This window comes from Podarcis erhardii, assembly GCF_964252035.2.
Source record: "Podarcis erhardii genome assembly, chromosome: 7".
Taxonomy (NCBI): domain Eukaryota; kingdom Metazoa; phylum Chordata; class Lepidosauria; order Squamata; family Lacertidae; genus Podarcis; species Podarcis erhardii.
Window position 1 is genome coordinate 50044513 of NC_138511.1, and position 25773 is coordinate 50070285.

Here is a 25773-nt window from a genome sequence, read left to right on the forward strand (position 1 = left end):
TAGTATATGCATTTTTATATACAGGCATGCCTCACTTTATTGCACTTTGCAGATAATTGCATTTTTTACAAATTGAAGGACTGGAGGAGCAACAGCTGCTGCTGCTGGGTTGGTGGTGAGGCTGCAGGACCCTATTCCCCCACCTGCTCCTGTTGTTCCTTATGAGAATGTGGGTGCAGCAACAGGCAGCCCAACCATTTCCAGGGGAAGGAAGTTCCCCACCCTGCTTCCCCTCTTCTGGCCATCGCAGTGGAACTGGCTAGGACTAAAGCCCACCCACTTCTGTAGCCAGAGAGGCCTGGGGGAAGGCTAAGTGTGTTTTCTCAGGGTAGCCATCATGCTACTTATTTTAAGAAACTGTCACAGCCACCCCAACCTTCAGCAACCACCACCCTGATCCATCAGCAGCCATCAACGCTGAGGCATGACCTTCTGTGAGCAAAAAGATTACATCTTGCTGAAGGCTCAGATGATGGTTAGGAATTTTTAGCCATAAAGTATGTGTTAATCAAGATATGTACATTTTTTAAAACAACAACAACATAATGGTATTTCACACAGCATAATCTAAACATAATTTTAATACACACTGGGAAACAAACAATTTGTGTGTGTGTGTGTGTGTGTGTGTGTGTGTGTGACTCACTTTATTGCAGTACTAACTTTATTGTTGCGGTTGGAAACTGAACCTATAATATCTCTGAGGTAAGCATGTGCATTCCTTGGATGCATAAATGCACTGCAAAATGTGAAGAAGTGTGAACTTTGAAGGATGTCTTGTTTAGGTCTGCATGTTGTTTTGGAAAATGTGGACTTGGAAACTTTGCCTTTAAATACAAACTAAATCAAATGCCCCACCACCACCACTATTCCTAACAGGGGACAACAAAGTACACACAGAAAATTTATTTAAAAGATACTGACTGGATAATGGAGTTTCATTTAGAGAGTTAAGCTCAAAATAGTGCCTATTGGCACAATGGCAACCTTCAGGTCTTCCTCTGATGCCCACAAAGCCACTAAGCCCACTATTCTCTTGGCCATGAGGTGGTGAGTGTGGCTAGCTTTTCCTCCCTTGAAATATCCACAGAGAGCTGAAGGAAAATGTTGGAAGAGTGACTCTCTTTCCCACTTCCTCTTTCAGCATTTTGTGCATTTTGAAGGTCAGAAGGTGGCCCTTGGGCTGAAAAAAATAAATGGTTATACATCCCTGCCATAGGTCCACATGCCCCACAGTGGGTGGGCCTGCATCAACTGTCTCCCCTCACAGCTCCAAGGAAGGAGACAAACTTCTCTTCATAAAGTCCAGGGACAAAGGGGCATTATTAACTTTTGCATTATTAACAACAGATATTGTCTGACCAACGAAGCCTGACACTCCTTTGAATATAACATCATTTGATTTTCAAATATCACCCTCTGGCTATCTAAGTCCTGTAGAGCATGTTGGTTGTCGTACCTCACTCCAAGCAGAAATCACCCATTGTAGACGATCATTTTTGGGGCACCGTTCCAACACACACGTCTGCTGCATTTCTGGCTTTGTTTGACTGCTGCACATGTTATCCGGCAGGATTTTCAGTGTGGAAGGCCCTACACTTTTGCAGACGACATCACGTTTTGCAAGTCCTCTTCCACAAGTTTTGGAACACTTTATGGGAATTTGAGAAAGTTGGATATGAAAGACTTTAAATAGACACTACTATGCCCCATGGGGTCATGAAGAGTCAGACACAACTAAATGACTAAACAACAAGAAATGCCAAAGTAGGACAACAAACAAAATGGTTCTCAACCCCCGTCCTGGAATTCACTGTGGAATTCAAGGCAGTATTCATGTGGTTCTAGGCTGGTGGTGGCCCATCCCACAGTATGTTGGCTCCATCAAGTGCCTTTGGACAATGCTCAGGTAATTCATTTAATTGTTATCTTCCGGGGCATGTCAGCAACCAACATGCTTGGGTAATGGCTAGGGCCCCAGTGCCATGTGACATCACACCACTGACACCGGCCCTTGACTCTCTTCTTAAAACAAACAAATAAAAACACCACCAAACTCTCTTACCAGTCATGGTTTGGATTGGTTGTTACCTGCCCCCCCCCCAAAAAAAAGTCTCAGAAGTTGGTCATTGTCTTCTGTTTGGGGAAAAAGTGGTTGCCATATAGAATCAGCAGCACCACTACGGCAAGCCCCCAAGGGGTCCTAACATACTCTTAGGAGACTCATATTTGGATGACACTGTGCCAAGGGTCACTGGCCTCAACCTTCAGGAACCTAAACCCAATCCAAAGTAGGAAAGGGAAGTAAAGGAAACTGCTGTTGCTAGCCATTTCTCAATGGGTGAAACTGTAACACACCATTCTAGATTGAGTTACAGATAGGTAGCCGTGTTGGTCTGCCATAGTCAAAACAAAACAAATTCCTTCCAGTAGCACCTTAAAGACCAACTAAGTCAGTTCTTGGTATGAGCTTTCGTGTGCATGCACACTTCTTCAGATACATTTCGTGTGCATGCACACTTCTTCAGATACTTCAGGTGTATCTGAAGAAGTGTGCATGCACACGAAAGCTCATACCAAGAACTGACTTAGTTGGTCTTTAAGGTGCTACTGGAAGGAATTGGTGTATCTGAAGAAGTGTGCATGCACACGAAAGCTCATACCAAGAACTGACTTAGTTGGTCTTTAAGGTGCTACTGGAAGGAATTTGTTTTGTTTCATTCTAGATTGCTCTCTCTAATTAGGCAGGAGTAAAACTAATTAGTGTAAATTACATAAATTTTGACTAAATGTTATGAGATAAAATAATGATGAAAGCTGTTTGGCTGTCCTTCACCGGAGATGTTTAAACAAAGGTTGGGCAGCCGTGTGCCAGGGAAGAATGTAATTGAATCCTGCATTGAATAGGGTGGGGATACATTAGACGGCCTCCACAATCCTACTACTACTAGTAGTATTACCACTATAACCCAGTACTACTATTATGTAGGCAACATGATCAGGAAAAAATAAATGCATCCATTTTCCATAATGTTTGTTGAACAAAGAAAAGTCTTTTTTCTTGTGATCTCACAGCTACAATGTAATCCTTAGATTAGAAGAAGAAGAGTTTGGATTTGATATCCTGCTTTATCACTACCCGAAGGAGTCTCAAAGGAGCTAACATTCTCCTTTCCCTTCCTCCCCCACAACAAACACTCTGTGAGGTGAGTGGGGCTGAGAGACTTCAAAGAAGTGTGACTGGCCCAAGGTCACCCAGCAGCTGCATATGGAGGAGTGGAGACACGAACCTGGTTCCCCAGAATATGAATCTACCGCTCTTAACCGCTACACCACACTGGCTCTTAGAATGCTTTTGCACCAGCACATTCACTTAAATAAAAAATTGTGATATGTCTCCCTTGGCAACATTACAAGTATATGTGTTTCACTTCAGAATAAAAGCTCTCAGACACCCCACATCTTTCTGAAGCAGGGGTGTGTGCATATATTGGAATTTGCCTGAGGCCCTAAGCTACCAACTCTACTTTTAAGTGCAGGGCTTTTTAAACAACAACAAAAAACTGTACCAGGATTTTCAGCTGCTTGGAATGATACCTTATCAAAAAGAAGAAGACATCAGTCATCCTGGATTTATCCATAATCATGTTACACTGGACGCCTGATTAGTGGGGGGTGAGGGGTTAATGTATGCAAATTGATGAGATAAGAAATATCTTTCCCTAAATGCCTCTTTGCTCTACTCCAACTGAACATCTTAAGCCAGAGGTGGGCAACTTGAGGATCAGGAGCTGAATGCAACCCTCCATCCTTCTATCTAGACGTCAGTATTCTCACAAGACCACATGTCTCAATGGTCTTGCTTTGCACCCTGAGTGTTGTTTTTCCCCCTGGTTGGAATATGTCACTGAACTCTGACAATGCCTCCTGCTTGTCTGGATGGAGCATAGAGAGGCTATAACAGAGTGTGTAGAAAGAAGCCTACAGTACAAAAGCATATTTGCACTTGTTGCTCCTCTCCCTTTTGCCTCTGGCCTCACCCACCACTGGCATGTGCAGTGACCTCATCCACACCACCAGTGGCAGACTCTGAATGCTCACATTTCAGGGGTGCCCTGTGCGATGCTAAAATTCAGCACCCTACCACCTCTCGTGCTCTCTTCTACATCATTATTGTGGAGCCACTTGTGGAGCGGCACCCAGTGCAGCCAAACCAGCTGGGCTATCCTAAAACCACCTCTGACAACATGAAAGCAGGTCACATATGCAGGAGCACTTCTTCATAGCTTCTCTAGATATGCTTCCATGCTTGCTGGTCCAGGAATTAAGATCAATTTTCAGAGACCTTGCTTTTGGTGCTCTCTTGGAAGATTTGATGAGAAAGCAAACAAGCCCACCAGAGGGTCAAAGAACAGAGCCCTTTTGCAAGCAGCACCCTGCTGTTCTTTGAAGATCCAGGTTTTGGATATTTAAAAAGCACCATGCTGTTTGCAAAAGGGATTTTGAACATCCCAGCACTGTCCCAACAATCAGGATACTGAAATGCACAGACTTCACCCATCTGTCAAATTTGGCCTGGCAGGAGTCAAGAAATAAAGGTCTGGTCTCCAGCCATAAAAGGTTCCCCACTAACTAATGTTAGGTCTTCCCTTATGGCGAATGAATACCAATTACTATGGGACAGCAGTGGGGAGGGCTACTGCCTTCATTGCTCTTCTGGTGAGTTTCATGGAAGCATCTTCTTGGCCACTGTTAGAAACAGGATGCTAAAGAAGATGGAGATCCAGCAGGGCTCTTATTATGTTCTTACCTATAATAAATACAGTGCAAAATAATGCTAGCCTTTTCTTTTCATTACCTGAGACCACGGGCCAGGACTCCATTCCGGTGGACAGTCTTGATGGTTACATGCCTGGATTTGTGCTGGTGTGGTTACTGGGCAGAGAGCATGGGCCACAATGTCCTCCTTCTGAAAAGCCTTTTTCTGGACACACTGGATTGGACGACTTTGTTGCCCTCCACCACAAGACTGGCTGCAAACACTCCATTCACCTGCTGACCAACTTCAAGAAAGAATGCATGTGTTGACTAGATAGCCAAGAATCAGACAATGAGCGCAAAACAAAGGAGACATTTCTATATCAGCTATGATTATAGCTACTAGGGGGTTCACATGTTATATTCAATGAGTGTACAATCTGTCTACTTGTGTACACAAACAGTTGAGCTGGATACTCATACAATTATTCACCTGTAACGTTCAATGAATGTAAAATCTGCGCACCTGTGAACACAAGAATGGAACTGTACTCAAGTACACTTGTACTCAAATCAACAAGTGTACACTCTTCCACATAAACACTTGTACATGCATAGAGACAGATTGTACCTTTCTTCAGTGAACTACTAAACTGTTCCATCAAGGAACCAGAAAGCAGCAGCAATCCCCTATACATTCATTGTTTGGAGTACTTAAATGGAATGCTACAGCCTCAAAGGAGGCTGACAACATTATGAGAAAAACTATAACGGCAGGAAAGATAGAAATACATATATTTACTCTGATCCTCAGTTGGAGTATTATAAGTAGTCATATTTCTCCCCAGTAGAAGGATTATCAAAAACATGTTGGGCAGTTAACATTTCTGATTAAACTTGAGGTAATTCCCATCAGATTGGGGTTGATCTCTCTCCCTCCCTCCCCCCCTCTCTCTCCATATATTATTGCTTTTCACACACCTTCTGCCACACACACTTTCTCCTCCTTCCTGTTTTGCTTTGAATTTTACCCCATTTGTATAATTCCTGATTCACAGGCTATATCTAATTTGAACAAATCTGAAAGTAACATTGGCCATTGTTCAGTCTTCTAGGAATGGCAGGTCCTCCCCAGACCAAACAGCAAAATCTTAAATTTGGTTCAGTAGCCAACTGGTAGCCATTGCAATTCATTTGGAAATGATATTATATGCTCATGGTAGGCGGCTGCACGTAGCAGCCTGACCACTACATCCTGCATTAGCTGCAGCTTTCGAACCACCCTTGAGTGGAGTACTTTGCATTAACTGAATTTTGAGGCTACCAATGCATGAGTCACCGTGGCTAGTCTATCGCTGACCTGTGTTTGAGTATCATCAAGTGAACATTAAAAACATGAGTCTCCCTCGGACTAAATCCAGCATAACAGCCACTATACCACAAAGGCTCTCACCAATCTCAACTCATCTTTCAAATAAAGGAAGAAAGAAATATCTTGCTAAATTAAACCATCCTGTAGTTAGAGTATGGAAGATTTAGAAGCTACCAACTAGCAGATGAATTGGCTGCCATGGGAGCTTTGTTTTCTTTGCGACTAGCAGGTACATGGTCTGAGACACTGAAACTGGTAGCGTGGAAGGCAGAGTGATCAAGAATTGGTGGAGCCAGAGCTAAAGGCAAACTCAACATTTAGGATCCACACACCCATCTTCAAAGTGCACACAGAGTCTCCCGTCAGAGTCGAGGCATGCAATGATGATAGCTACTTGTGTGGCTTTTTCTGGCGATTAAAATAAATGCTACGTTTTAGAAGTTGCCAGCCACAATTAAAAGGCAAATACAAACAAACTGGAGAAATCTGAAGGAAACATAATGGAAGACTTTTCTGTCTCCAAGAAGTAGAGCCCATGGGTACAGAAATAACACTTGGCAGAAGATTAGTCACATGCAAAACAGATTGTTTGGTGTGGGGAGGTTACTTCAAATTAGTTTTCAGACAATGTTGGGGCTCAAGGCTAGGCAATGAAATTGCAGAAGCTGTCACACGATATGTTACTCCAATTAAACTTTATCTCTGCCTTCTTGTGGTTCTGCTATAATTTCCTTTCCGATCTTATGCAGTATATTTGTGTGGTGATATATCATCATCATCATCAGGGAGGGAAACACCCACACACTTCTGCATAAGATTCTACTCCATGGGTGAAAAATTATGGTTTATGTAAAACTTATTAAATTGTGCACTGGACAAATTGAATTGCACAGCAAATAGGTGCATATTTGCATACGCTGATGCAGCACCCCTGCCCCGGGGGCCAGGCCTTCATAAAAGGAAAAGACACGATAACGTCAACTTTATTGAATTCAGGTGTTGGTAAACCTTGGCATAGGCATTGGGTGTGTATTCCTCTCAGCTCCCAGCTGGGGGTCTGAGACATGTCAGGGTCAGTTAGGGGAAGGTGGAACCAACAGAAAACACTTGTTTATGAAGCTGGTCCCACCCCAAATTGCTGAGGGGAGCTGTATGGCACTTTTGTCATGTGCTTTGGACAGAGACTCCCCTCATGACCCCTCTAATGGGTTACCCTGTTATCGCTGCCTCAGGAAGCGAGTGAGTCATCACTTCACCTCAACTTCAGATGTCAGACTAAAGGCCTAAACCGCCAAAGTTGTGATAATTGCTATGGGGAAAGCAAAACATGCAGAGCAGGGAAAATTCCTTCCCAGCTCTGAAGACACAACCATCATACAACCATAGCAATGCCCACATTTCTAATAGCACAGAAGAATACAGAAGTGCCTAGAAACCAATGAGTTTTTATTGACATTTTAATAATGTTTTAATGGATGCTGTTATGGATACCAATGCAGTATATATTCATTTGCTCCTCTGGACAGATTTGGTTAACAGATGAGCTTCCCCATCTGTGGTTCCCTTTCTTTCTTATATCCCTTTCACTAAGAAGGTAAGTCTATAAATGGCTTAAATATTGGGAAGATATAATCTTTACTAACAGAAGCAGTATCTCTCTAAATACCAGATGCTGAGAAAAAATAAAGAAAGAAGATGCTTATCACATTCATGCACAAATATGAGCTACCACAGGCATCTGGCTGGCTGCTGTTGGAAACAGGATGAAGAATTGATAGAACTTTTTTTTCATTAAAACAATTTTTATGTGATTCACATTTGAAAACAGACAGCATACCTGTCTTTCATCTTCTTTGTTCTTTAACCTTGGGTCCCCAGAGGTTATTGGACTACAACTCCCATCATCCATCTATGTTGGCTAAGCTGGCTGGGGATAATGGGAGTTGTAGTCCAACAACACCTGGAGATCCAAGGCTAAAGAGCACTGCTCTAGGCTAAACACACTTACTTTCATTCACATTGCCTTTTGGCTCCATTATTCTGGCTGTTCTTCCCTACTTATTGTCCCACAATTGTAGTTGTTCCCCCAGCAACTCTTAGAGTATCCTATACTCAATCCCATACTCAAACCATACTCATCTCCAAGGCACTGGGATGTTCATAGCAGTGTTCACATGCTACTTTCAGTGAGTACGTACAGTCTACATACCTGTGTGCACAAATAATTTAGATGTACACTCACACAGTTATTTACATGTAACAGTCACCAAGTGCATAGTATGTGTACCAATTAACAAACATAAACACTTCCACACAAACACTTGTACATGTGTAGAGACACCTTGTATCTGTGTTCAGTGTAACATGTGAACAAGCCTATTGTCTCCTGCTATTTGCACTCATAGGCTTTGTCCAGGTTGGGGGGTGGAAGCAGAATTGAGCTGGAATGGGCCTACTTTGATCCTGTTGCACTAATTTGAGGAAGGGTTCAAATAATTGCCCCATCCCTAGTCCCATACAAATCAAACGCTTCCAAGTTTTATAGAGGAGGGTTTGGAATCATCTGTCTAGGAAGCAAAATAGGTTTATTCCACAGATTTGTGAATTTAGACTCGAACACAAAGACCCATAAAAGAAATAGTAAGGGATGATAAATTCAGAATACATACTAGGCTGGGCAAGGATTTGCATTGCATATCTTTGTCTCCGTCAAGGGCTTTGTGCTTGGGCCACAGAAAGAGGCATTGACACGGACACGATGATCTTGTAAACATACAGCTTTCGCTATCAAGTGCCCTATGGAGAAAACCAAGAGAAATGAAAAAGATGTAGGAGAGAGAGAAGTTATTGTAGAAATGAAAAAGTAACTGAACATAGCACTGTAGTTCATCAGGCAATTTGCCTCTCAACCTTTCCCCGCCCCCATCACTGGCATGTGGGCCCCAGAAGGTTCTCTATGAGGGAATGTGACCTCAGATGAAAATGCCACCACCTTGAGCTCTAATAAATAAATTGGCATGACTAGCTTAGGTCTTAATTTCAAAAGATCTGCTCTGAGTAGTACTAATGTTGGATGCAAGCCTTAGTGTTATTAATGTTACAAAGCATTCTTACTGGTTTTAAAACATGAGTCAGAGGAATTCTCACAACGTGTGTTAATATTTTTCAGTATAATTTTAAATGTTGCATAGTTACAATTAATTTGAAGGTTTTGAAGGAATTGAACCATTGAATAAGGTTTTTGAGGTTTTGTTAAAAAAGAAGGGGAGCCTGTATTGGATTATTTAATGCATGGGAGGGGGGAAATGACTAAACAATAATGTACTGTAGCTTTCTTGAAGATGGCAGGGAAAAGAAGGGGAATAGGGTCACAGGGAGGAGACACTATCTCAAGCAAGTTTATCTTTGGAAACAATTAAGGCATGAATTCAGATCTTTTTGAAGAAAAGATATGATCAGAAATGTAAGAAGACGGATAAGAAACGTGAGATGGCAAGAAAGAGAAGGAAATTCAGAGACAAAAGGAAAGAATGGGGTTTAAAAATCTAGATAGCACAAGGCCTGAAATAATGGAGAATATAAAAGGAAAATATTGGGAAAATTGATTCATGAAATGCCAGACAAAATATGAAAAAGTCATCGAAAACAAAGACAATGAAGAAAATTAGGGGGAGATAATAGAGAATAAGTAACAGAAACCTTTGTGATAGTGCTTAGAGCAGTGCTGTATTAACAATGGCTATCCTATACCATTCCCTTTATGTGCCAGGCAAAAATGTTTGTTTTTAACTATTTATGGTCTTTTTGCATGGTTGGGATGGTTTAATGTAGTTTTTTGTGTGTTAGTTTGTTGAGTTGGTATGACAAAAATGGGGCTGATAAATGAAAGAAGAAGAAGAAGAAGAAGTTAAGAATTGATGAAATGTGACCTAATAATACAGTGGAGTTGCACTAATACAAACTTATCTCTCCTCTGTCCAGGGTTTTTTTCTCACCCTCAGAGCTGATGGGAGTCATGGGGGCACAGATATGGGGGAGAGAAGGAGGAAAGCCCCACTGAGCTAGAAGGATTTGTTATGCTGACACTTGCAAGCACAATTATTTAATTGAATCCAGCCCCTTATGCTCTCTTTATTTTAAATTGCAAGATATTTTGTGTTTAGTAGGTATGGAAAGTCTAATATATATGTAAATATAAATAAAAGCAACAAATTAATAACACAAAGACCTATAAACAACAGACTAAAGAAAGGGAAATCAGAAGCAATAATGTATTGTGCACATTCAATCAACTGAAATTCAGTTTATCAACCAGGATTCCTGAAATCAGAAGCCCCTACTCAAATGTATTATTCAATATTAAAAAAATAATAATGCTGGAAGCTATATTTCATGACTTTTTGACATATTCATTGAATTCAGACTTTTGTAGTAAGTTACTCACCCCCGCCACACGTAGCTGAGCAATCTGACTGCACTGTTACCCATGAGTAGCTGTGTCTCTTTGTGAATATCTTGTTGTCATTTATAATCTTAGAGAAGGTATATTGCCAAGCAATGCCAGGATTGTTGCCTTGTAAAAGGATCTAGACAGCATGGAGAGAGAAATACATTATTAAGAATGAAGGGAAAAGAAAGGTTAAGGCTGCAATCTCAGGCAAGCTTACCTGGGTGAAAGCCCAGCTGAATACCACAAGATTTACCAGGAAGCAGATGCCTTTAAGACTGTGCCTAGAATATACAGTTAAAGATATAATAGAATCACCCTGATCTGCTGTGGTTCTGGACACTGATGTGTATCTGAAGATCCTTACCTGCAAAGGGTACCCAGGTAAGTCCCATATATTAATCATTTTCATAGGAGATTCCTTTCACACTAAAGAGAAAAGTACACACACACACCAGGACTTCTTCCATTTGCTACAGTGGGAAATGAGCACCGACTTTCAGTTGAAGAAGGAACAGTCCAGTTTACCACCACAGTGACAACTCGACCTTTATGTAACCCTCATCATGAGGATTTAGCATGAATAAAAGGAGATAATGCAATGTATTGCTCTGGACTCCTGGGAGGAAGGGTGGAATACATGCATAAGAAAGAAAGAAACTCAGGTCCCCTAGCTCATAAGTCCTCAATGCTGTACAGTCAAAATGAGTGTGTGTGTGTGTGTGTGTGTGTGTGTGTGTGTGTGTGTATTTGTGTGTGTGTGTGTGTAGAAAAGTCTGTCTTTTCCATCATAGGCCATTTAATTTTACACTGTTGCTGATTCTGAACAGGCCAATGGCCAATTACTAAAAACCATCTGCTTCAGTTCATATAACTACTAACTCAAGGAAGGCTTGCTGTTGGAGGTAAATTCTATTGTACCCTGCAGAAGCAGTTTCTGAGACTTTGGCTGCATTAATTCAAAAGATGGAATAAATAAAACAAGGTTCATAAAGGCTTACAAGGAATTCTATTTTTCATTTGAACTAGGAATGTGCAGATCCCTATGTCAGCATGCATAATGGTTAGAGTGTTTGACTAGGACCTGGGAGAGCAGGGTTCAAATCCCCACTTGGCCATGAAGCTCACTGGGTGACCTTGGGCCAGTCACCATCTCGTAGACTAACCTACCTCACTTACCCAGGAGTAAATCCCATTGAACTCAATAGGGGCTTACTTTTGAGTAGTTTAGGACTGCAATGTCTCTACAAGTATGCAGGGTGGCCCAGATTCAATCTCCAGCATCTTCAGGTAAGGAAGGATTCCTGTCTGAAACCCTGGTGAGCTAATGTGGTATCCTCCATACACTGAACTCCCAATTCTCATCAGCCCCAGCTGAAATTCCCAATGGAGAGAGACAGTGGCAGTTTAGTAGACAGTACTGAGCTATGTAAACCAATAGTCTGATTCAGTATAAGTCAGTGCCCTATGTTAGGAACATAGAAAGATGCATTATATGCCAAGTTAGACCACTGGTCCATCTACAGTGTCCATCTATTGTCTACATTGACTGACAATGGCTCTCCAGTATTTCAGGCAAGGTTCTCAACCATCCCTACCTGGAGATGCTGGGGATTGAACCTGAGGCCTTCTGCATGCAAAACACATGCTCCACCACTGAGCTACAGCCCTTCCCTGTGTATTCCCTATGTGTTATTATATATCTGTGGAGGCTCCACATGCATTTTGGAATCATGGGTAACTTCTCCATTTTAACAAAGCCTGAAGGGTATTGCGGTGGCTTGCCAATATCAAACCAGTCCTGCTTGGATTAAATCTATGAATGGATATGGAATCTAAATTGGAGCAGGTGTGGAGAAAGGCTTATGAAAAATCAGCAGTAAAGGTTACATAAAAATAAATCCCAAGAACATACAATTAACATTTTTCAAGGCAGAGAAGTGGATATTAGCTCTTCAGAAAATGTACACCTAGGAGAATAGGTAAAGGAGAGAAGCAATGAGCTATGATAGTGAAAAACAGTAAAATAAATTTGCATATTCAGTCCATTAACACCGAACATGTGAAAGATCTGGGTGGCTCACTATTATTTACTGTTGTTATAGAAAAGTGTGCCTGTTGTGAGGAGGGAGAGGAGACAGAGAAAAGGATGATATATTTTCCAGTCCCATTAGCCAGATTCTATTTCAGTCCACAAATTCTGGTAGAGATCCAAACCGGAAATATATGGCTTAGTCCAGATATATATATATCCAGCAAAACTAATAGCTTGGCTCTCTGCTTTATTGCAAGACCCAGGGTTGAGGAAACACCTAATATCAGGCAAATGTAAAATAATGTATGAGATTTTATGGAAACCGGGGGTATAATCAGCCTCCCTTCTGCACCACCCAGACAGACAGCAAGCACATGTGCATTGTGCACATGTGCAAGAGAGAGAGAGAAAGAGAAGAAATTGTAAGAAGTTGCAATGATACACAGATACTACCATCACAGAATTGGACCTTAGACCTAATGCAATCCCCTGATCTGCAATGCAGGATGCAATTACAGCATCCCTGACAGATGGCTGTCCAGATTCTGCTTAAATATCTCCAGTAAAGGAGAGCTCACCACCTCCTGAGGCAGACAGTTGTTCAACAGTTCTTATTATTAGAAAGTTTCTCCTAATGTTTAGCTGAGATATGCTACTGGTTCTAGTCCTGCTCTTTAAAACAAGCAGAACATGCCTACTCCATTATCTGTGTGAGAGTCCTTCTGATATTTGAATATCATTATCACACCCCTCCTTATTATTCTCTTCTCCAGGCTAAATGTACCCAATTCTTTCAACCATTTCTCAATGGACTTAGTTTACTGACCACTGACCATCCCAGTCACTCTCTTCTGGACACCACTCCATTTTGTCAATGTCTTCCTGAGTCCATTACCAACTGTGCATCCTTCCTTCATCCTCTTACCTTTGGATCATCTTTCCTTAGCTTTCCTACCCATCCACTATCTCTTCCCAGTCCTCAGCCATCCCATCCAAGCTGACAACTTTCATTTCCCTCACAGAACTAGATAGCAAACCGTTTGCTCCTCTGAGTAACTGAACATTTCCTGCCACCAAACTACCTCAGCTAATCAGCAAGAAAGAATTTGCTGCCACTAGTGGGATACAATTACACTCCTCTTAAAGTAAGGCATATATCTAGTGTGAATGTGCTATGAACCAAATAGCAAATCCTGCATAAACTTAAACTGAATGTGGGAACCTTGAGGTATGCAAGAAAAGTGTACATTTTGGAGAGGAGCCCCACCTACACACACAGCACACGAGTACATGACCATAACAATGGCTACAGAAATAGGCGGCATATGTCCCTTACATACAAAATTAAAGTATATTACATGTCCCCTACTGCTCACTGCAATATCTCTGGTAATGTGCAAGTGCTACACTTGATCAGGGCTGACTTCAACTTATGGCATGCTCTTAAGCCACAATCTTACAGCCATGATTGTTGGGGCTGTTGGGTGTGAGATCCTGACAACATCCGGAGGGCCACAGGATCCCCATTTCTTATACAGACAGTGAATCAAGCACTGCATAGCTGCAGAGTAAATAGTCTAATCTTACAATACCATATAATATTTATTTAAGGATACTATTTATTTTCCATTATCAAGGCAGAGCTATTTTCAGCTTGTCATTTTTCAAAGTGACAAGAACTTGTAGAATATAAAACATTATCTCTTCCTAGAATAGTGTCAAGCATTCACTTAGAAAGCTTTTCCATGGGAATGCAATATCTGAAGTCAGTGAGCAGCAGCATATTATTAAAACTACAAATTTGGAAAGACCTCCAGTGCTTCAGTCTACTTAACTGGACACATTCCAGAGACTTCCCTGCCAATTGGCGTTTGCTCCCAAATTTACAGCTGGCAAACAACCTCCTTAAACATTTCCAGGTCTTCCACAGAACTGTTTAATGTCTACCTTTAACACACCAACCACCTGACTTCAGACACAACACTCAGCAGCTTTGACCGCAGGGCGCAGAGTTATAAAATTTACAACTTTGTACGTTGAAAAAAACACAAGCTCAATGGCTAATATCTGCCAGAACTATTCGGAAGAGCAAAACTTTTGCTTAGGGCATAAAAAATTGAAACAATGGACAAATTGAACTCTCTTGCACAAACAGCCCTTTTCTTTTCCTGTTAATTTTTATTTCAAAGTAAAAACAATAAATATTCTTAACCAGCTGTGCATCTATTTCTCTGTCTTGGTTTTCCTTCCTTCCCTTGGCTATTACTGATGTGTAAATGACTATGTACATTTGTGGATCATTGAAGCAATTCCTTGTAAATGTACATCAACACTTCCTTTAGGTCATCAAACTTCCTTTTTTTTTTCTTTCTTTCTTTTTTAAATAATATTTATTAAAGTTTCCAGAATAAAAAAGGAAAGATAGAAAGAAAAGAAAAATAAAGTTTACACTTAATTTCATTGACATCTTTCCAGGACTTCCCCCCTCCCCCTCTTGTATTCCATTTCCATTAAATTAATTCCACAAATTCTTACCCCAAATTTTAAAGCCTTATTATAATTATAAATAACCCATTTATTCAAAATTAATTTATCTTATTTAACCATTTCTCCTTGTATTTTTTATACTTCCCTAAGATCGACCCCAGTTCCCTTCCACGAATTCCCCTATTTTCATAAAACAAGAAAGAAAAAGAAAAAGAAGAAAGAAAAAATATGTAATTTTACAGCCTTTGGGTTCCAAATCTCCCCCCCCCCCCTTCCCCGGTTCCGATCCCCAAAGTTCATCCATCTGTCTACTGCCAGCCTGGAGAACCCACGTCCATGTCTCAGTTCCACTTTGCCGTCTTTTGATAGCTTTTAATTTCAGAAAGTCCAGTCTCGGAGAAACTCTCAGAAGAAATCATTCTTCTTCCATCCAGACCTCTATGTTTAAGAGTATAACTCAAATTCTGTTTCTTGATCCTTTTAAAGTCTGGATGTCCCAAATGTTCCAACTTCGAGTTTAGTCCAGCTCTTATTCCTTAGGTTTCTTTTTCCTGTTCTGCTGCAAAATCCTTCTAATTCAGAAACTTCTTGTTCTCCACAGAGGCTTTATTTATTCAGGAACATAAACTTACGTCAAGTCCCTTCCTTTCTTCAATAGATAAATCCATTGTCTCCTTTAGTGTAGAAACCTCTGTAGACAAAATAATGCTTCGTTTTTGCAGCTTTCCCAAGAGATAACAAATCCTGCTCAATTTCATAATATTTTTCCACTTGCTGCCACTGTTGCAATGTCCCGACCTCCCTCTAGAGGGAATATGGTAACTTAATTTCTTTCCAGATCAGACCCAAAAGTCAAATAACTTGTTGCCTTTATTTCCACTAATTTATGTCCAAATTGTAACAAATCTAACCAGCAAAGCCATCGTAACAAAGTTCTCTTTTATTTTCCTGCTTTGACAGCTACTTTGACAGCTGTCAAAGTTTCTGTGTCTCTTCACCAGTCTCTCATAGCGGATCGTTCCCGGTTCCCGGGGGGTTGCATCTTAGTTCCCACAAACCAATCTTCTCCTCCAGCACAATTTTTTCAAATAAGCAAGCTCATCTCTCGATCCTTGCATTAAGACATCTACAACGGGGGGGGGGGGTGGACTTCCTTTTTGCACCTCCCCCGCTCGCTCCAAATTCAAAAATCAAATTTTCCTTTTAAGTCCGATAAATTTACTCACGGGTTGTTCTTTTTAATCCAAATCCAAAATTTCCAAAGAAGAAGTCGTTGCTCTCCGCCGAATGGCATGCGGCTTCGCTAGGCAGGGGAAGCAGTGGACTCATAGCACCACACCCCCCCCCGTCACCCGCTCCGCAGCCTTTAAAAAGGCTCCTTCGCGGGTCGGGGGGGCGCAAACGGTGCCCGCCGAGTCACCAAGTCCATGGTTTTTGAGGGCCCCCGCATCGCGGCAGGACCCAACCCCTACCCAGCAGGCTCCCTCCGGAGCTTGGAGGGAGTCCGCCATTCGGCGATGGCGCCGACCCGGAAGAGCCTGCAGTAGGCTCCTAGGTCATCAAACTTCCTAGGGTGATTTTAGGCTGCAAACATGCATCTGGCAATTAGTACTAACTTGCAATTAATTGCCTTGAATTACATTCAATGGATGTTTTAAAGATTTGCTCAGCCAGCAAATATGGAATGGCACGTAAAAGGTAAAGGTAAAGGACCCCTGGATGGTTAAGTCTAGTCAAAGGCGACTATGGGGTTGTGGCACTCATCTCACTTTCAGGCCGAGGGAACTGGTGTTTGTCCACAGACAGCTTTCTGGGTCATGTGGTCAGCATAACCAAACCGCTTCTGGTGCAATGAACACTGTGATGGAAACCGGAGCGCATGGAAATGCCATTTACCTTCCCACCACAGCGGTACCTATTATCTACTAGCACTGGTGTACTTTTGAACTGCTAGGTTGGCAGGAGCTGGGACAGAGAAATGGGAGGTCACCCCATTGCAGGGATTCAAACTGCCAACCTTTTGATTGGGAAGCCCAAGAGGCTCAGTGGTTTAGACCACAGCACCACCCGCATCATGTACCAACTGTTTGGGTCTGCATAAAGTAACACTGTGGTTATAGATTCATAAAGCAGAATCATAAAGTTGGGAGGGATCTCAAAAGTCATGGAAGAGGCTGGGAACAAAACTAGAATTAGTTGCTTCTGCCTATCATTGACTCTGGCTCCATCTACTGCTGACCATCTTGCCTTTTGCTTTAACCACTACAAGTGAGCATCAGCCACTAATATTTAATACAGGAAGTCTAATGCTACAGTATCCTGATAGGTGGCTATTCAGCCTCTACTTAACATCCTCTAATGAAGTAAAGTAAATAACATCCTCTAATGAAGTAGAGTAAAATTCCCTGAGCCAATCTGCTCCACTGTCAAACAGTTCATACAAGCAGGATGTTCATCAATTTGTTTAACCTCTTCTCCAGTTTAAACACACCCAACTCTTTCAACCATTTCTCATAGGATTTTGTTTCTAGAGAACTCAATATCTTGGTCACCCTCTTCTGGACACTGATCCAGAAGCTACACTCTGGAGCAACAGAAAGTGTGTGTGTGTGTGTGTGTGTGTGTGTGTGTGTGTGTGTGTCAGCTCCTTCCTAGAAAAAACTCCAGGAGGATAAGGCTGTCAATGGCTACTAGCCCTGATGGGCTGCACTAGTGGAAGTCCATTATGCAACCAGAGTGCTACAAATGGATCTTGTCCACAGGAGAAAATGCAGACTTCTTGCAGAGGGACTTTTCAGAATGACTGTGGAACACACTCAAAGAAACTTTAGGGTGGGCAACTCTGACTTGCGTGTACTGAGAAAAATCTTGAAATCGAAGACAGGGAGGTTTTATGTGCCTTGCTATTTCTAGAGGGCATTTAGAAAGCAAATCTTAAAAGTGACATGAAAAATGGAGAGTTCACACAAGCCCACCGAGGGCATTGACAGGAAAAGGTAGCCTTTGAAAGGTCCTCCTATGATCTCATTTCTTCTTCAGCTGGCTTATATTTGTCATGGTATATATTTCTCGCTCCCTCTTCTTTTGTAAACATCATGTGCAAAAGGCACCCATTTAAAGGATAGAGCCCATCTAATCTTTTTCACTTAAGCAGAACCCTTTTATCCCTTACATTGAATTTACATCTGTATCTCATAAGCCAGGCTTTGCTTTGTCCAACACACAGTCTCTTTAGGGGAAATCAGAGCTAAATTATCATCTAGTAGCTAATAATAAAAGCAAGGCTTTCAAACTCCAAGCTGGCTTTCACCCAGTGACTGCTAGCCTAAATTATCAGCAAAGTCCTTCCACCTGGCTTCCTTTTTTCATTTTCCCATCACCAAAGGGGGGAAGAAATGATTTATCGATTTTAATTAGACATCTTTTCCTGCATTGATAATAGATTCCCTTTTGCCTTGTCTCTTTTCTCTCTCCACCCTGAGTGAATGATTGCCACTTTGTTTAATGTCCCATCCCTCTCTTACATGTTGCAGTGGAGATAAACTTATCCAGTTCTATGACAGTTTGGTAATTCTCTCATTCAGTATGAGACAGTTTTGTTGAAGGTTGCCACATTCCCATTTATATTGTGACAGGTCATAATCTTCTTCTTTTTTAACTGAAACCTTCTTAAAGTTTTCACACATGGCAAACCATTTCAAAAGATGGAAGCAGGTGATTTTGTTATCAGATTAATGTTATTACTGATTGTTGCTCGAGTGCCTGGAGAAACTGATATGGGTCAAGCTATCGGACTTGAAATCTGAGGTTGAAACTATGCATTAAGCTCGGGACTCTGCTCAGAATTTGATTTTATTTATAATCCAAATCAGCCTGGAGCAAGCTTCCTCTGAGTGGAAGCAAAGCAAATTGGGAGTGGCTGCTTAACTCTTTCCCCTCCTGGTATTGTTTAGCTCAAAAATAGGGATGGGCCTATCAGTCTATTTCTGTTCCATATCAACTTTTACAAATGTTCAGCCCCAAGTCTGTTCCATCCCATTTTCTGGAGACTTTTTTAAAATAAACACACACACACACACACATTTAAATTACAGATATTTTTATACACACTATTCTCTACAATAGGCACTTTGTGCACATTTTGCATGAATTTCACCCTTAAAATACGTAACTGTATGCTTTCCTATGCATTCTGCCTAAAATATGCATTTGAGTACACATTTCATCCATAAAATATACATTTTCATATTCATTTTCAAACAAAATTGGTATCACAAGGGTTGGAGATGTCTGCAATCCAATTGTTAACTGCATTCTAAGCATTCTAATCTGCATATAAATCCAGAAACTGTAAATTAGGTTAATTCACTTTAATGCGAAATGAAGAAAATTCTCCAACTCAAAATTACCCGCCCCAAACTGCTTTTTGCTCCCACAAGGGGAAAGATACTTGGTCTTTACATCTTTACTTAATCACTCTCAGTCTGCCTTTCTCCTACTTCAGAGCAATCTTCCCCCTGTTCCTTTGGGTTTACAAAAAAAACACATAGATTGAAGATTCACAGAATGCTGCTGGGCAAGTAGTTTAGGCCTAAGGTGGGATGGGGAAGAATTTGATTCAGCTCACATTTAAAGGTGAACCAACCTAATTTGCACTTTCTGAAACAATATGTGAAACAAAACACAGTAATCTTTTAAAATTTGCAATTTTCTGAATTTTGCAATACAGCTCTCTAGCCAAGTAATATGTACAAAAATGCATTTAGTTAAGTGTGCATACAAATGCACACACCTGTAAAGGAGAGCATGCACAAATAATGTATATTAGGCAAAATTTCATAATAAATTATATACTAAGAGAAAATCACAGTAAAATGCTGATGAATTTCATAAGGCCAATGCCCCCACCCCCACCCCTGGCACACTGACAGATAAATGTGGGGAACTGAATATAAGACTGGAGAAAATGAGAAGCAAAGAAACTGAAAGTGACAGATTTGCTCATCTCTAGATACATAATTCACACACATAGAATTAGAAAATTGGAAAACAGAAATTGAACCCAAAAATGAATCCATACTCAGACCTAAGATTGATCATGGCTTCATTGTCTTTTTCTAAAGTCTTGAGTTTTAAGGCTAAGCTACAGTGCAAGCAATGATGAACCAGGAATGGGGTCTTCTTTGCCCAAAGCCAATCCACCTCCCATCTAAGTCTTTAAACAAGTTTTATAAATTGAAACCAGATGACCTTAAATTACCTATGCTGGAATTTTAACAAAACGTTTTAGTGTTAAACGTTTATCTGGATTACACTTTAAAAAAAAAAATGCATGTCTCCACTTAAGGCAACTCATCTACATTACCAAAACCATGTGCTAAAAGCTGGCATTGATTTACAATACCAGGTCATCATTGTCCTATCATACGTCTACCATTTTGGTCTAGTTTCCACCCTCCAGTCAGAATCTGCCTATTTTTGCAGGATTAAGTTTGGAATCCACTAGAGAGATGCTGTGTTTTAGTTGTATCTGTTTTTATAGGCTTCTGTAAATTCACAATCAGCAAGCTATACATAATGCATTCTTCTGACATCAAGAAGCATTGCAAAATGACTCACCATGTTCTGCCTACTTTAAACATCCACATACCGTATTTTTCGCTCTATAAGATGCACCAGACCATAAGACGCACCTAGTTTTTGGAGGACAACAAGAAAAAAAATATTCTGAATCTCAGAAGCCAGAACAACAAGAGGGTTCGCTGTGCAGCGAAAGCAGCAATCCCTCTTGCTGTTCTGGATTCTGGGATAGCTGTGCAGCCTGCATTCGCTCCATAGGATGCACAAACATTTTCCCTTATTTTTTAGGAGGGAAAAAGTGAGTCTTATAGAACAAAAAATATGGTACTTATTTTGCTAGTAGTAGCAAGAGGAGGAAGAAGAGGAGGAGGAGGAAGAAGAAGAAGAAGAAGAAGAAGCTGTAGTAGTAGCTGTAATCACCATCACCACTGAATACAGTTGATCTTACTTCCAAGTTAAAATGCACAGGGTTGTGCCTTTAGCATTGAAAGTACTTCATGTCAATTATAGTTCAGTAATCTTTCAAACAGCTATCAGAACATCTTCAACATCAATATGAACTGCAGGAGTGAATGGTGGCCTTCAGGCTGTCACATGATCTCCCCCCCCCCCACCAGAGCATCTGAAGTTACCCAAGTCTTTAGGCAATGGAGGAATGAGGGCAAACAACCCCATCCCTCACCCTGACCGGGAGGAACAATATTCTCTAGAACACCCAAGACTATTGTCTCATACCTCTGTTAACCATGCTTTTAAACCTTTCAGCATGACTATGCTAACAATCCTAAACAGGAACATGGCTTCCTGTTCTTTTGTGTGATTTAACCTGTTGGACAGATGCTGCACCAAGCTCAGTTTGTCTGCATCAAGAAAAGAATGAGGAGAAGAAAGCTTACCTCAAATATGAGTGTCTCATTAGTTGGCCCAGTTGCAGAAAGCCTCTCTGGATGGCTAAACGAGCGCTGATACTCGAACATGGTCCCAGCAAAATAGAATTTCCCAGGCCAATCAATTGTCCAGTCTTTCGTTAGGTAATATTTTTTGCTCAAGTTGCGCACTGCAAGGTAGCTGCTAGACATCTGCACTTCCTGGATTTCAATGCTGCGGGCTCCTGCTGGAATCGTAACAATGGGGTAATAATCTAAAAGTTGGAGAAAATGTAGGATTTCATTCCAGTTGTAATGTAGGATTTCATTCCAGTCGTAAAAGCATTTCCTTTTAATCAAACCGGAATATCACAGGCTTTTTTCTGTTGTAAAAGGTAAGACTATTATCCACAGATCATGGACCTTATCAGTTCTGCTCTAGGCAGGTAATAATTTCTGGTAATACAGAACCTCACTTACAATTTTCTGGCTACAATATGGCCATAGACAGGCAAGGCTTTGGAAATACAAGCAAGAACCAGAGCAAAATTTCCTTTGGGCATGTTCTTGTAGTGTTTGTGTTTGTGTTGGTCCACATGGATGCCCAGCACACATCTCACAGGGGGCATTAATTGAGAAGGTTGCCACCACGCTAATAAAATTGGTGTTTATTATGCTATTAGTATATTGCAGTTGTCATGGCCTTTGGCTAACACAATAAACTTGTTTAGCTGAATCATAAAATGAGCAGTGATATCCTTTGGACACCATAGGCCATTGAGATGCAGGCCTCGATCCACTTAGCAAGAGTGGAAGAGAAAACTTTATGACCCAGTTTTGAGGGAAGAAGGGGGGGGTCAATTATCCAAAATGACTAAGGTCCGACCATGTAAATTTTCAGGGCTCTATGTATTTGTGGAATTGCCATTGCCTCTCTTTGGGATGAGATGGGGCTGGGCAAAAGGTTGGTAGGATGATCTACTTTTGTCTGTGGAAAGGTGAGTTTACCTGTGGAACAAAGAAAAGGTCCATTTTTAGGACAACTCTATCTCTGTGGAAGGTACAGATTTGCTGCTACATACACTTCTAACTTTTATCTCACCTTTTATCTCATCTCAGTTTTCCACATCGGGAATCCTGAACTATGAGAAATCACAGTGCAAAGGAAGATATACCACAAAATCCTTGCTCAATGGGTTTTCTTACCATTAGTTCTATGTTGGGTCAAATAATGGCCAGAGAAGAACTTGCATGTTGAATTATCTCCTTTGCAAACTCCACATGCATCCAAAACAGCTTTAGATCCAAGCTGACGATCGCACCCAACTTGCTGCAACAAAGAAAACATGAGTACATTAAAAGGGTACGTTAGGCTGTTAGGCTATTCCACCCCCCCCCCCAAGCTTGCAAAGTTCATTTTTAAAAGGAACAAGTTCTAGTTCTAATTCAACATGTCCAAAAAGGAATTAATTCTAGTTTACATTTGCTGCTTAACAAAATGAACAAGTTCAATTCACATTCAGTTCAGTTCACAGTTCAATTCAAGTTCATCCAAATGGTTCTCAGATGTTTTTTTCCAGCATTCAGAAGGTTACAAGCTGCTGTGCTGAAGTAAAAAATATACTTAAGGCTAAGTGGGGAGGGAAAACACATCATGAAATGTGAATTATTTTAGTTATTTCCCCCAACAGTTATGATATTTCAGCTTAAAGATCAAACGAGTCAGAAGAAGAAAAATACATGTAAGAGAATGAACTACAAGATAAGGAGAACAGGTATCTCCAAACAAATTTCAGCACCTTTAAGCTACAGCTCCCAAAATTCTTTGGAGAAAACCATAAGTGTTTAAAGTGGTATCATAGCATGTTAAATGTATATGCAGAAAAGGCCTAAGTTCCATTGGTTCATACAGTCCTGTATGCCACTTGGCTGAAACTACCTGAGTTTTCAGACAAAGATTATTTTCCAGCATAGTCTTTTTTAAAAGTGGGGGTGCCAGGGATTGAAGCTGGGACCTTGTGCACGCAAAACATTTGCTCTACCACTGAGCTGTAAAAAAGCAAAGCGGCAAAGAAAACTTTTAGCTTAACCTTACTTCACAAATCCCATCAATGCACACATCATCTCTGTATAGGGAGCAAGGGGTTCCATCTTTTACTCGGTTGGACATTGCAAAGAAAAAGTCAAAGTCTTCTGCAGTGCAGTATAGTTTGCAGCGATCTTCCTCTGAAAATACATTAAAAGGGCAAATTATGGAGTAGAATTATTAAACAGTGTTGCCATTCCATCCTGGAGATGGATGACAGCACAAGGAATAAAATGGACAGAGGTAGCCAGAACATTTGTGTAATTAATAATACTGTTTCTGAATGGTCAGTAAATTGCAATATACCTTACCACCTGGCCACACCAAGACACATCCCTCCCCCAATTCAAAATCAGGGACAGGCAGGCTGGAGATGAATTTGTGATTTTTATCATTCATTATTTATCAGTATTAGATTTATATTCCTCCAACATAGCATTCATTGGGTGACCTGGGGCTGAAATCTCTGAAATCTTCTCTGAAATCTCTCAGCCTCACTCACCTCACAGAGTGTTTGTTGAGGGGGAGGAAGGGAAAGGAGATTGTGAGCCGCTTTGAGACTCCTTAGGGTAGTGATAAAGTGGGATATCAAATCCAAACTCTTCTTCTTCTTCTTGCCATGTTATCCTCACAACAACCCCAAGGGTTATGTTAGGCTGAGAGAGAATGACTGGTTCGAGGTCACACAGTAAACGTCATGGCTGAGTAGTGATTTCAACCCTGATTACCCAGGTCTTAGTCCACTGCCTCTGCTGTTGCATAACACAATATAATGGATGGGGTATAAATAAATGTTTATGGCAGAGGTGAGATTCAAACTAGGGGCTTCCTGATTTGCAGCTTTGGTTTGTAACTAACTAAATGCTACTTAGTGTTGGCTCATGGAAATTAATGAACTTAAACTATTGATGTCTGCTTTGATTATGACTAGCATTAGCTGCAACTCTCAGTCTCTCAGCCACTACATTACAGTCATTCTCCTCCAGCTACATCTCTCTTTATGGACTGTCAGATTAAGTAAAGCTTTAGATGCCTGATCTTTTCATAAACAACATTTCTCTGTGTTGCTGTCAACAGCTTATACTGCTGCCACTGTTGTTATTAAGGATTTTATTGTCAATTTTCTGTAATTTGTTGGAAAGTGTCTTGAGGGTCTGTTATGATGGCAAGGCAGGGTATTAGAATTTTGAATGAATAATGCAAGACATATCAGAAACTGTTTGCATGCTGCTCCTGGCTTACCTTCCACTTTCATGTAGGGCTTCCACTTATAGTACCATCCACGGAAAGGTTTGCTGTTATATTCAGCACACTGTTGGGCACGGAAGTCAGGGCTACTAGACATGCATGGTTGAACATTGCAAAGTTGATAAATGCGACTTGAGCCCTGACAGAATTTGCCACCATACTGAGGCCTATGAAGAAAGAAACACCTTTTTGCAAGACCAGACACAGAGCAGATGATCAACTTTTACATGCATATCATTACAGTGGTACCTTGGTTTGCATACATCTTGGTTTGCATCAGTGGCGTAGCGTGGGGGGTGCAGGGGGTGCCGGCCGCACCGGGCGCAACATCTGGGGGGGCGTACTCGCCGCCTCCAGAGTCGCCGAAGAGCCTCGGGGCTCAGCTCCTTTGGGAGGAGGGGTCGGGCTGGGCGACCAGGGGGAGCAGCAGGCGCCAGCAAGGAGGTCCGGAGCCGGAGCCTGGCCAGGATCGCCCGCGGGACGGGGCGCAAGAGGGAGGGGAGAGGCGAGCCTGTCCCCCCCCCCGCGAGGACTGCTGCAAAGAGGCGGGAGGGAGAGGAGGCCCCTTGGGAGGAGCGGGCAGGTGCTGGGGCGGCAGCGCCGGGCAGGGGCCGAGGGGTGGGCGCCCCCCTGCGCGGGCATCGCCTCGCCGCCGCCGCGGGCTTGGCTGGGCCGCCGGCCGAGGGGAAGCGCCAAACAAGGCCAGGATCCAGGCCCGCCCCGCTCTCCTTATTTGGCGCCCGTTTCCGGCTCCCGGGTGGCCTCCTCCCACCCGCTCTCGCTACCAGTGGAAAGAGAGACGGAAGCGCAGCGGAACCCGCAGCCTTGGCAGGCGCCGCCCACCCGGCCGGGGGAGGGGAGCGCGGAGGAGCCCCGCGGGGCCTGGGCCCGGCC

At 41.8% G+C, this 25773-nt stretch overlaps 1 protein-coding gene across 3 annotated transcripts in view; it reads right to left on the reverse strand.

Annotated features, from left to right (window-relative positions):
* Positions 1 to 25773, reverse strand: part of ADAMTS18 (ADAM metallopeptidase with thrombospondin type 1 motif 18) — a 97522-nt gene that overhangs the window by 8784 nt on the left and 62965 nt on the right. The window contains exons 13-20 of one of the 3 annotated variants that reach the window (XM_081871913.1): positions 24874 to 25046; positions 23641 to 23771; positions 22752 to 22875; positions 21576 to 21790; positions 10575 to 10716; positions 8800 to 8926; positions 4859 to 5063; positions 1460 to 1651 (exon numbers count right to left, since the gene is read on the reverse strand). In XM_081871913.1, the coding sequence (XP_081728039.1) occupies positions 1460 to 1651; positions 4859 to 5063; positions 8800 to 8926; positions 10575 to 10716; positions 21576 to 21790; positions 22752 to 22875; positions 23641 to 23771; positions 24874 to 25046 (1309 nt within the window). Of the gene's footprint in view, positions 1 to 1459; positions 1652 to 4858; positions 5064 to 8799; positions 8927 to 10574; positions 10717 to 21575; positions 21821 to 22751; positions 22876 to 23640; positions 23772 to 24873; positions 25047 to 25773 lie in introns of all 3 variants that reach the window. The other 2 variants (XM_081871912.1, XM_081871911.1) reach the window with 2 other exon arrangements.